The 11,452-nt window shown below is 44.0% G+C and overlaps 2 protein-coding genes across 5 annotated transcripts; both read right to left on the bottom strand.

Moving 5' to 3' along the window:
• Positions 1-1,168: 1,168 nt before the first annotated feature.
• LOC6549952 lies at positions 1,169-11,348 on the bottom strand. 4 transcript variants are annotated; one of them, XM_015155922.2, is made up of 5 exons: positions 10,791-11,348; positions 9,134-10,733; positions 3,546-4,561; positions 3,397-3,478; positions 1,169-3,280 (listed from the first exon to the last, which is right to left on the bottom strand). In XM_015155922.2, the coding sequence occupies exons 3-5, from the start codon at positions 4,502-4,504 to the stop codon at positions 2,021-2,023; spliced, it is 2,301 nt and encodes a 766-aa protein (XP_015011408.1). In that variant the 5' UTR covers positions 4,505-4,561; positions 9,134-10,733; positions 10,791-11,348; the 3' UTR covers positions 1,169-2,020. The 4 variants fall into 4 exon arrangements, with proteins under 4 accessions (XP_015011408.1, XP_026837541.1, XP_001978691.1 ...); XM_026981740.1 differs by lacking the exons at positions 9,134-10,733; positions 10,791-11,348 and adding an exon at positions 5,979-6,287; XM_001978655.3 differs by lacking the exons at positions 9,134-10,733; positions 10,791-11,348 and adding an exon at positions 6,122-6,287.
• Positions 9,186-11,252, bottom strand: LOC6549951 (translation factor waclaw, mitochondrial). Its single transcript, XM_001978654.3, has 2 exons — positions 10,791-11,252; positions 9,186-10,733 (listed from the first exon to the last, which is right to left on the bottom strand). The coding sequence occupies exons 1-2, from the start codon at positions 11,250-11,252 to the stop codon at positions 9,186-9,188; spliced, it is 2,010 nt and encodes a 669-aa protein (XP_001978690.3).
• Positions 11,349-11,452: the final 104 nt, after the last annotated feature.

The raw sequence follows: 11,452 nt of genomic DNA, 5'->3' as shown, positions 1-11,452 counted from the left end.
AAAGCTTGTGAGAAATGGTCAAAACGATTGACGGACAGGAAGGTGAGGGGCAGAAAGCATCTTGGGTAGAGAGCGGGCGTGGTGGGCCACCCCCAGCAGCTGTTGGCGCTGCACGTGAGGAAAAAAACGAAATCCAATCGAGAGTTAATCGCCATTTTGTCCCCTCTTACTGCCCAATTAAAATCGGTACGCTTATCTACGCCCCTGGCGGTTGGCCAGGAATCGTTTGTGCTCTTATCTTATCAATGGGCCTTCCCACCGCCCCCAACTAACCGTTCCTTCTTCCATTCCTCTCTCCTTTCTCTTGCTCTCTCTCTCTATATCACTTTCAGGCGACCACTCGTTTTGCCAACCGGCTAAATGCCGAGCTTTGCCAGCGTCTTGCAACACTGGCATGGCAACAGGGTTGCTTTACACACAGAGAATTGGAGAAATTTATCGATAAGCGCTATCAAATTTAAAATTTGGCTTCATAAATGCACAGGAAACTGAATGTGAAAATATTTTAGAAATCTAGCCTTTATTACTTACATTAAGAGAGCATCAATCAGATAATTCCAGTATTTTTGCGAATTCGGGTATTCGAACTCATGCATGTGGTCGCACCATTTTTCCTATATATGTATGTACACATGCTGTGTAAGAATTAGATTTTTCTTTACTATATGGTCAGAAGGTTTTAGCCCACCCACTGCTTCTTTTTTAAATCAAAATATTGCTCCTATGTATGAACATATATGTATATTCATACATATATACACATATATGTACATATGTTGTGAGTATAAGTAAATAAACACAAAATAACCACTTGAACCACAAAAATAGTTTAGGGATATTTTTAAGGATTTCTTCAGCAAACAGCGAATTTTCATCGTATTAAACCGATTCGCATTCAGCAATGTGGTTGATCTTTAAAACTCTTTCAAAATAGACAAGGAAGGGTATAAAAGTAAAAAAAAAACTATATATGGCATCAAGGACATCAGCATATATGCACATGTATGAAGTAAACTACAAACGGTGCACACTCAATAATATTTATATATACATATATATATTGAGTATATATATATATGTATATGTACATATATAGTACTTACTATCTTGGAATTCATAATTAAATATTGCAATATTGGCTCTTCAAATGAAAATTCCCATGTTTCCACTTTAAAATGAATATATTTTTGGTTGCAAATTGTTTGCGTTTTGACAAATATAGCAATAAGTTACGACTATATATTTGAAATAATAAAAATTAACATTTAATGAACGTTCGCTGCTGTTGATTTTGCTGCTTATACGAACGCGGCCCGAAAAAGGAGAAACTTAACAAGAAAAAAACAGAACAAGTTATCTAAATACCAAATATATAGATATATGCGTGTGAAACTGACGCGGATCTCCTCCTACCGCCGTCATAACAAACAATACATAATTCGCTATCGCCGCGACTCTCTTTTCGTATTCTCTTCTGCTGGCTTGCATTTTTTTTGTAATTACATAATATTATTGACTAAATTGTAGATCAACGAATGTCTGTTTTTCCATCTCCATAAGGCACTACCAGCAAATAGCTTTCAAGATTGTAAGTATCGAAAAGGGGTGCTCAACTTAACCGCAAGACTATCATAAAGGCGACAAATGAGGAGATACATTTAGTTTAGTTTTCGATTGATAATATGAATAAGAACTGAATATTTCGAATATGTGTGCACATAAGCCGAAAATCATGTTAAAACCCATGTATGTATAAATTGAATATAAAGTATTATTCCTCAGCTCTGACGTAATGGATGATATGAATAACTGTTTTCTTCCTTAAAAACTATATAATATGGTAAACAGGAAATAGTTGAAATATCTAAACAGAATTTCAAATTATAAGATTATGATATATGTGAATATATCTTTTAGAAGTTATGACAATCTTGCAGTTCCCTATTTTAATTTGGGCTAACTATTTGGTGGTAATGCTGGACAGCCAGTGGAGCTGCTGATGTTAGTGGTGTTTCAGGCGCTAGTTGGACTTGGTCAGCTCAGTGCGGTTGGCGGCCACTTCGGCCAGAATGAGTAGATCTGAGGTAGAGGAGGTCACGTCGAAGGCCGCCTGCGAGGAGAGCGACGAGGATGACGACGAGGAGTTCGAAGACAGCGGTGGCGAGGCCGACGACGAGGTTACAGAGGCATTCACCGCCTTGGGAGTACCGCTCTGGTTGAAGTAGTAGCTGCCATTAATGGTCAGAGGCAGAATTGAGGCCACCTCCTGTTCAATGGCACTGACATCGCGCCGAGTGATACTTTCTTTGCGCGCCTTTCGTCGCTGGCTACCCACGGCCTGCAGTTGCTGCTGCTGCTGCTTGATCCTCACCAGGTGCTCGTTAGTTGCTGGGACTGCTCCTTTTGCCGTAGCATCTACTGCTGTTGCATTCGAAGCTGCTGATGCACCACTTGTGCTGTTTGAATTCCTCTGTTTCTTGGTGCCGCTAAACTTCTTCTTCTTTTTGGTGCTACGTTTGCGCTGCAGGTAAGCGTCCAAGCTGAGGGCCGGCAGCTCTTTGATTTTCTCCTCGAGATCAAAGAAACCACTGCTGCTTGACTCGGAAACGCTCCTCATATGTTTTTGCATGGAATCCGGACTTGTACCCTGGCGTTCCGGTGGCGAAACGGGCGGTGTATTGGGGCCCGCATCTAACGGGATGTCCACAAAGTTTCCACCCATACCTCCGGCCGGCGGCGAGCGAGCCTTGCTCTTTTTAGCTATGGCCGCCAATTGACCGGAGTTGACCAATTCCTGATAAATCTTGCCCTTGCAGGAGCGTGATGACTTGACCTTCTTATTGGGCGAGCTACCACTGGCCGCCTCCTCCTCGCTGGAGTTGCTCGAGTTGCTGTCCTGCAAGGAGCGCTTATTGCCATTCCCATCGGAATTGCCACCTGGCATGTGGGCAGATAGAAACTGACTTGTCTCGCTAAGCACCTGCTGCAGGGCGAAGTCCTTTTCTTGTACTTGAACTTGCAGTAGGGAGCTTAGCTCGCCCATCTGCGTTTCGTCTGCCAGTTTAAAGTAGTTGGGGCGCAGCATAGCACGAGGCATCTCCCCTCGCTCTGCCCACTGCATTTGCAGGGAAGTCGGCACCTGTTGCTGCGGCTGATCTTCGTTGGGGATGAGCAAAGCAGCAGCCGCGTTGCTGGGACGGGTAGCCAGTGTTCGCAGCGGCGGAGCTGGCAGTTTGTACCACTTGAAGTTTGGATTAGCATTGAAGAAGGCGTCTTTGTTCTACAAAAGAAAATCAATTCAATTCAATAAAACTCTTTGAACACAACGCACTACAGGCTTGTTCAGCAAAAGTAAAGTATTTGCACGGGTAATGATGGTATGGCTATGATCCTCACCTGCTGTGCCAGATCTGTGAAGCAGTGTTTCTCCTGCTCGTCGAGAGCGGCCCACCAGTCGCCCAGTATCTTCGTAATGGCACTAAAATAGGAAAACAGCGACAGTAATTTTCCCGCAACCCAAATGGGTGCAGCTGGCAAAAACCCACCGGTTCTCCAAGGTTTTGTAACGCTCCTTGACGATACCGCGGTGTCTCTTGCAGAATATGAGGAAGGCATTCATGGGGCGGCGGGCATGATGCTCCGGTCGTGTGGTATCAGCTGCCTGATCCTGCTGAAGCTGTCGCGGCTCTACTTGATGGCTATCTTGATCCTGCTCCGGCTGCGGCACTGTGACCACGTCCACGTCCACATGTTCTTCGGCGGCCTCGCGACGAATGCGCGTGACCTCCTGCTGCACAGGCAACTGCACTTGGATCTCCGCCTCCTCCTCTTCCTCATCATCCTCCTCCTCCTCATCGAGATCTTCCTCTTCGTCGTCCTCGTCGTCGGTGTCGCTGCTGCAGTCCTGCAACTTGGCATAGTTGTGCACATCCTCGATGCGCCGAAAGGCATTTTCTTGGTCTTCGGTGCGCTGAGGCTGGGGGTCAGCTAAGGCACTTTTGGCTGCATTTTCAGGTGATCCGTGTGCTTCCCTTTCCAATGTTTTAGCTTCTGCGTTCGATGGCTTATCTTTGGTCCTGGGCATTGGCATCCAGCGGAGTTCGCCTGCTCCCATTTGGGATACCATTTTTGCAGCAGCTGTCAGGAAATCTCCCGATCTTTGGGAAAGTTCTCTGGATATCAAGAAATCCCTGGACAAGCCTGAAACATAGGATGCCGTTGCCGGAGAAAATCCCACAAGGCTTCCTGCTCCTTGGTTGGCGTTTGTGGCGGCGATTACTCCACTTGCTCCTGGTATCTTCTCAACTATTTTCAGCGCTCTGCCCGCGTAGTGCTTGTTGTTGCTCATTTTTGGCTCCGCTGTTTTAAGGTTATTGTAGTTGTTTTTGTTGCTGCTGCTGTTGTTGTTGCTGTTGTTGTAGGCAAAGTGCAATTTAATTGCAGCACCTGTTGGCGTCACCTGCGCCACCTGCTGACCACCGCCAACGCTCAGGCCGTTGATCATGTTCCTAGCTTTCGTTTTCCACCTATTTGTCTAGTCCCGATCCTCGAACATATTACGCTGCAAGTATGGAACAATTTAAGTGCTTTTTAGTGGGTGAATTTCACAAATGCAAGAAAACGGCGCTGCCAGTGTGGCTGGAAAATAAAAAACTAATTGGCAGCTCTGGATTTTGCGATATTGAGTTGTTTACAAATTTCCAGAGAAAGAGAGCGAGCGAGATAGATCAGCTGTGCGTGTGTGTTTGTGCGTGCTGTGACGCCTTTTCTCTTTCTCTTTTTTTCTCACACAAAATTTCCTTAAACAAAAATAAAAACTCAACGCACACAAACAAAGCGATTTTTTCATTGTTATGAAATTTATGCGAATCCCATACGCATACATAAAAACTAATACAAAAAAGAAAACAGTCTATGAACAAATAAGCATTTAAATATTTGCTAAAAAAAAATAAATAAAGCAACTGCAAAATGCAACGCACTAAAAAAAAAGTTACGGTTACTTATTGACTTGCAAAATTTTACAACACTGCTTCTGAAGGTTAACAACAACAGGAACATAACAAAAAATTTGATTATTATGATCAATTGGATAAGCCTAATATGATTACAAACCTTTCCCCAATAATGTGTAGAAATTTTTGCACGATTTTTTAGATAATTAAAGCTAGTATTGAAGCACAGACAAAATTCACTCGCTTTCTTTAGTGCTTAGTTTAATAACAAGTAACATTATCTGTGCGTTTTGTGCATAAGATACGTTTTACTTCCAATACTGAATGCAAAGTTTAATAATAGTTTTTAATATCGATAAATACTTGTTTTTTGTTCTGCTATTGCACAATTATGTGACAAACAAAACACACAAATAAAGAAATGGAAAAAGGAAAACAAAAAAACGAAAACAGGCTACGTGTACAGCTGAGCGTTGGCTTGTATGTGTTTGTGTGTGTGTGCGAGCGGGAGAGCGCTTGAGAAGAGAGCGAGTGCGTTGGCTTCTCTCTTTTTCGCAAAGTTCGCTTTGAACTTGATTAACGCATTGTTGTTGCTGTTCTGTTCTTGTTGCTTTGTTATTCTACTTATTTGTTTGTGCGAGCAACGCACTGCCTTTGTTGTTATTGTGGACATTTTTGGAGGGAAAGAGAGGGGAAGAGGATCGTGGTACCAGCGTTGCCACCTGGCAAAGTAAAATGCAGCTGTCAGCTGTTGGTTACCGTTGCCCATCTCTTTCCATCTCGTTCACTCTCACACACACAGATGCACACGGTCAAGGCCAAGTTTTAAAAGGGGCGTTCGGCGGTGGGAGGGACAGGTCTGTTCATAACCTTCAAACGTTTAGTTCTAGTTTTTTAGGTTAGGTTCTCTATTTGACTTTAACATAATAAAAAAAATATAAAAAAATAAAAACAAAATATAAAAGCAGCACAAACACATTGAGTTCGCCCGCATATAAAGCTCACACACTCTCACACACACACCAACAAAGAACAGCTGATGACGTTTGATATTTTTTGCGCGTCGCTTAGTTTTTAGGGTATTTTCGCATAAAGCAATAATGCTAAATGAAAAGTGTTTTTTATTGCCTTGTCGTAAATAAAAGTTTGTTCAAATCGCGCTTTACTTGAATGAAACTATTGCCTCGAACCGAAGACTCTGCTCTCGTTTAATTAAATTTCAATGTTGATGATGTCAAATGAGAATGAAAACTGACTGTGTTTTCTGTTTTTGTGTTTTTGTGCGGCGGCCAGAAGCAGCAACGTCGGCAGCAAAGACGACGATGTGGAGACGTCAACTCGCACTGTGGGCCTGATTGCAAAATTTCCTTCAAGTTGAACAAATTAGTGTAATGCCAATGTGTAATGTGTAATGTTCCAACGTTTTGAAATTTGGGTGCGCTGTGTGTTTATTTAAATATTAAACATTTGTATAACTTTTTTATATAATAAATAATTCTCGAAAGTTTCTGTGAACCCCTAGTTCAGTTTTTACTGGCATTAACTTGACTGCGAAATTGAGTGGAGCCCCCAATTGGCCCCACTGTGCGTGGCGTCGCTGCTGACGTTTAATTGCGCTCAGCAGCAACAACAACACAAGAGCGAAATGTATTTTATTTTACTTTTTCTTTCTGCAGGCGCCCCCTGTACGTGTGAGTGTATGTGAGCTCCCCATATCCGCAGCGCATCCGTATTCACACATACACACTTGGTAGCCTCTCTCCAAAAACAATAACAAAGTAACCGTTTGACGAGTGGGACGGAAGAGTGCAGCCATCTCTGTTGCACCTGCTGCACTCGCTCAGCTGTTTTGGCTTTGTTCTTGTTGTCACGGGGAGAGTCGCACAGAGTACAGTTCATTTCTTGAAAGGGGATTTGAAAAAACGTAAGTTTTGAGAATCCATGAATCTGCACATTGTTGCAATAAAATTAAGAAACCTTAATAAAAGTATTGGGAAACATTTTCGAAAACTTTCAAAAATGATTCAAAATGCATAAGATAATAAAGTAACTATTTTTCAATTTTCTAATTAAAAGCAACGAATTGTATTACCCTGAAATGGGTATGATGCACAAAAAGTGGTTTGAATCTGTAAATTAAAAAAGTCGTTCTCAGCCTGGGTGAATTATTCTACCCTCTTCGACTTTTTTTGCAACAAGTTGATCCACAAATTTCACTATTAGTGACTGTGTGCGTATTCTACATATGTGCAATCTATATACATGGAAATACACCCACCCCCACCCCTCTTCCTTGCCCAAACGAAACCTATTGCCGTGCTTTTTTATTGCATAACCGCATTTAACAGTTTTGCTCGAACGGTTGCCGATTCGGTTTGTTTGCAATTTGCATTTTTGCCCAAGCCAGGGGCAACAACAATGTTATTGTTTTTCAAGGTCACACACACACATGCAGAGCGAAATAAACGGCAAAACAACAACCCATCCACCGCCACCCCCTGCAATTCACCACCCACCCCACACTCGACGGTTCAGGTTTGGAGGTTCACTTCAGTTCACTCGTCTCTCATTTTTCGGCTGTGAGAGCGACACAAGCGACCCAACGAACTGGCTATCTCACACACACAGTCCGCCGAATACCATCTGCTCTCGATACAGTGAACCAATGGTTGACCAACTGAGTATTTGATTATAAGTTGTAACTTTCGTCTTTTTGCACAAAATAAATGTTTCAAAAATATTCAAATAATCATTTCTTTCACATGTTAAAATTAATTAGACTCAAAAGCTTTTATATAAAAACGAGTATTAGTGAAATTAAAGTACTAGACTTGAAATTGAAATTCAATTGAATTGAAAAATAATTTGACTGCTTAAACATATTTTAAAACGGACGGTTCACTACTTTGGGCGTGCACTGTATTTACGTATGATTTTGGGGCGGCTGGTGATACCGTTATGCACTATTTCTAGCTCTCTCACTCTCTCTCTTCTCTCCCTACTTGTGACTGTTGTCTGTGAGTTTGGTTGCATGTTGCTTGGTGGCAGTTTTCAGGGTCAGGGAAATTCGATTTTTGTGTCCGACTGTCTCCGGCTCTTCTTCTTCCCTGTGGTTTTCCTTCTGCGGGCGACCCACTAACACAACAACAATATGGTCAAGGCCAAACTAAATGAGGGAAACCCCTGTTGGAAATGCTAATAGGTAAGAAACCTAAATAACCTTTCTTCTTCAATAGAAATATGTTGTATTCATCAGTAGCGAATTACTAAAAATAATGATGCAGAAATCATTAAAGATTGTGCTAAACTTTAAATACTCATTATTTTTTTCGAAACTGAAAGGATTTGAAATTTCCTTTTCGAACATGATTTTGTGAAAACTTATTAATGACTCAAGTGTACTGGTTACTAAGAAAGGAAGATTGCCGAGTACCGAAGAACCGACGTAATAGCTTTAGAGATTTCATTATTCATTACTGTTTAATACACCAATACGAATCACGTTCAAAACTAAACTTGATTTGCGTGAACGTCACTAAAATGTGTACATATGTATGTTTACTCCGATGTTTCGAGATCGTATAATCCTGACGAACAAACAGCGATGACTCGGCTCGGATGGGGATTTTGATCAAGATCTTTGACCGGGTATATATATGTATTATCGTTATGACAATTTATTCACATAAATAAATAACTATTTAATAAGAATTGGCTGCGATGTCAAAGCAGTGGGCTATGAAAAACCAATAACCACTTCGAAAACTAGTAAAAAATTAGTAATGCTCTGCACTATCGCACTTTTCAGTTTGATTTGTGCTAGTTTTAGTCTAGCTCTAATGTTAATGAACTTTAAAAAGGGGCTTTCTGCAACCGCGCCCAATTCCGCGGGTATATTATCATAAGACGGAATTATTATTCTATTTACAGCCAAGAGCCAATGATAAGACGTATCGCACAAACCGCGGAAACTGGAAAGGAAAATGGGGGCGGGTGAAGGGTGCATAAGGGTGATAAGCGACAGCCCCACCCTGAAGTATTTTTTAAACGATGCTAAATATTTAGGTTTGAATTCAAACGAATTGGGGAAGGAAACATCAAAATGATTAAAGCCATCAATTGATTAAGAAATAGTTATATCTAGCTTTATATTTTATAAAATGACAACAGTCACTCACCTAAATTGGTCACAAACAGCTTCGATAAGTGATGTTCTGGTCGGGATTGATCCTACCGCTTGAGCACATTGATGAAGGTCTCGTGCGGCACGCGGATGTTGGCGAACATGCGCATCTTCTTCTTGCCCTCGGCCTGCTGCTTGAGCAGCTTCATCCGCCGGGTGACATCCCCTCCGTAGAGCTTGGCTGTCACATCCTTGCGATACGCCTTGATGGTCTCGCGCGCGAGCACTTTGCTGCCCACGCATGCCTGGATAGCGATCTGTATCATCTGTTTCGGAATAAGCTCCCGCAACTTCAGAACCATCTGCCGAGCCACGCCCGTTGCCTTAGACACATGGACAATGCGGCACAGCTCCTCCACGGGCTTGCCGTTCAGATGGATGTCCAAACGAACCAAGTGCGAAGGATGATAGCCGTGGTCTTCGTAGCTGAAACTAGCGTAGCCAGAGCTCAATGACTTGAGACGGTCGTGGAAGTCCAGGATGATCTCGCTTAACGGCAAGACGTACTTCATTAGCACACGGGTCTCGTCGATGTTCACCGAACTCTGCTGCAATCCCCGTCGCTCCACACACAGGCTGATCACCTGTCCAACATACTCCGTGGGCGTGATGATGGTGCCCAAAACCAGGGGTTCATAGTACTCCTTGATGGAATACGGTTCCGGGAAGAGGGCTGCGTTGGAAATATCCATGGTATCGCGACCCTGTTGCCTGATCATCTTTGGATTACTCAATACCAAACGATATGTGACGGAGGGCGCTGTGATTATGGGCTCGGCACCATGCTCCTGCTCCAGACGCTGGCAGAAGACCTCCATGTGCAGAAGTCCTAGAAAGCCCAAACGCCAGCCTTGTCCCAAAGCCGGGCTGGAATCTACTTTTACAGTGACCGCTGAGTCATTGAGTACCATTTTATCGATGGCACTGCGCAAGGCGACATGTTTTGACTGATCGGCGGGAAAAACTCCCGCAAAAACAAGCGGCTGTTGCGGACGATAGCTACCTGCGGCGGGGACTGATTGATTCTTCAGGTGGATGGTGTCGCCCACAATGGACTCCTTGCTGTTTCGCATATTGCAAGCAATCAAACCCACTTGACCAGCGGATAGATCCGGAACAGGACACTCGGCTGGTCGCAACACAGAGATGCTTTTTACGGGATACACCTTCTTGGTGGCCAGCGACTGAATGTCCTGGTTCTGCTCTAGCTTGCCATTCAGCACATAAATTAGATTAAGGGCTCCGCGATACTTGTCGAACCAGCTGTCAAAGATTAGGGCCCGGAAGTCGCTGTCCCGTTGAACTTGTGGGGGCGGCACTGTTTCTATTACCCTTTCTAAGACTTCAGATACGCCGGTGCCCAGCTTGGCGGACACGCGCAGCACCTGATCAGGATCTATGCCGAACAACAGCTTTAGATCCTGGCAGACTTGATCAGGGTTTGCGTGCTTGATGTCTATCTTGTTGAGCACGGGGACCACTGCCAGCTGCCGTTGCTTGGCTAGGTGATAGTTGGCCACGGTTTGAGCCTGAACACCGTGACATGCGTCCACCAGGAGTACCACACCATCGCAGGCAGCCAGAGATCGGGAAACCTGTGTAATGCGCAATGATTAGCAAAATAATTAGCTGACTTTTGACCTGAAACCCACTTCATTGGAGAAATCGACGTGACCAGGAGTGTCAATAAGGTTGAGCAGATAAAGCTGTCCCCTGTGACGGTGGAAGATCGATGCGGTCTGGGCCTTGACCGTGATCCCGCGCTCCCGCTCCACTTGCAGGCTGTCCAGCACCTGATGCTGCCCGGCATTCCGTGCAATGGCTCCCGTGAGCTCTAGCAGCCGGTCAGCCAATGTGCTCTTGCCGTGATCCACATGCGCAATGATGCTAAAGTTCCGGATGCGCTCCACCGGCATGCGGGCAAATTCGCGCAACAGCTCCGCCTGCGAGGGCTCCACCACTTTGGCCAGGGACTCCTCCGTTTCGGCCTTGACCTGATTGGTGGTGCTCAGGCTGCGGGCGAAGAAGCTCCTTGAGCTGCCCACCAGCCAGGCGGAGGGCCGGTTGTCCCCAATACGCTGCTGCAGCCAGCGGATAGAAATCGTCCGGATCATGGCTGAATTTACATTTCTTTGCCGGCAAAAAAGTTGTTACCGCACACCATGTGCGCCGTGTGACCGTATGACGAATAAATACCAAGTAGACGAAAAAGCTGAAAAATACTGGCGAACAGCGACATCTGTTGGTAATCTGCGAAACGAGGGGTTTAGACATAAAAAAAAATATAAACAACTTAAAATATTGTCCTACTAAT

The sequence above is a fragment of the Drosophila erecta genome, unplaced genomic scaffold (assembly GCF_003286155.1).
Source record: "Drosophila erecta strain 14021-0224.00,06,07 unplaced genomic scaffold, DereRS2 tig00000126-arrow-pilon, whole genome shotgun sequence".
Lineage (NCBI taxonomy): Eukaryota > Metazoa > Arthropoda > Insecta > Diptera > Drosophilidae > Drosophila > Drosophila erecta.
This window is presented reverse-complemented; position numbering and strand designations above follow the sequence as displayed.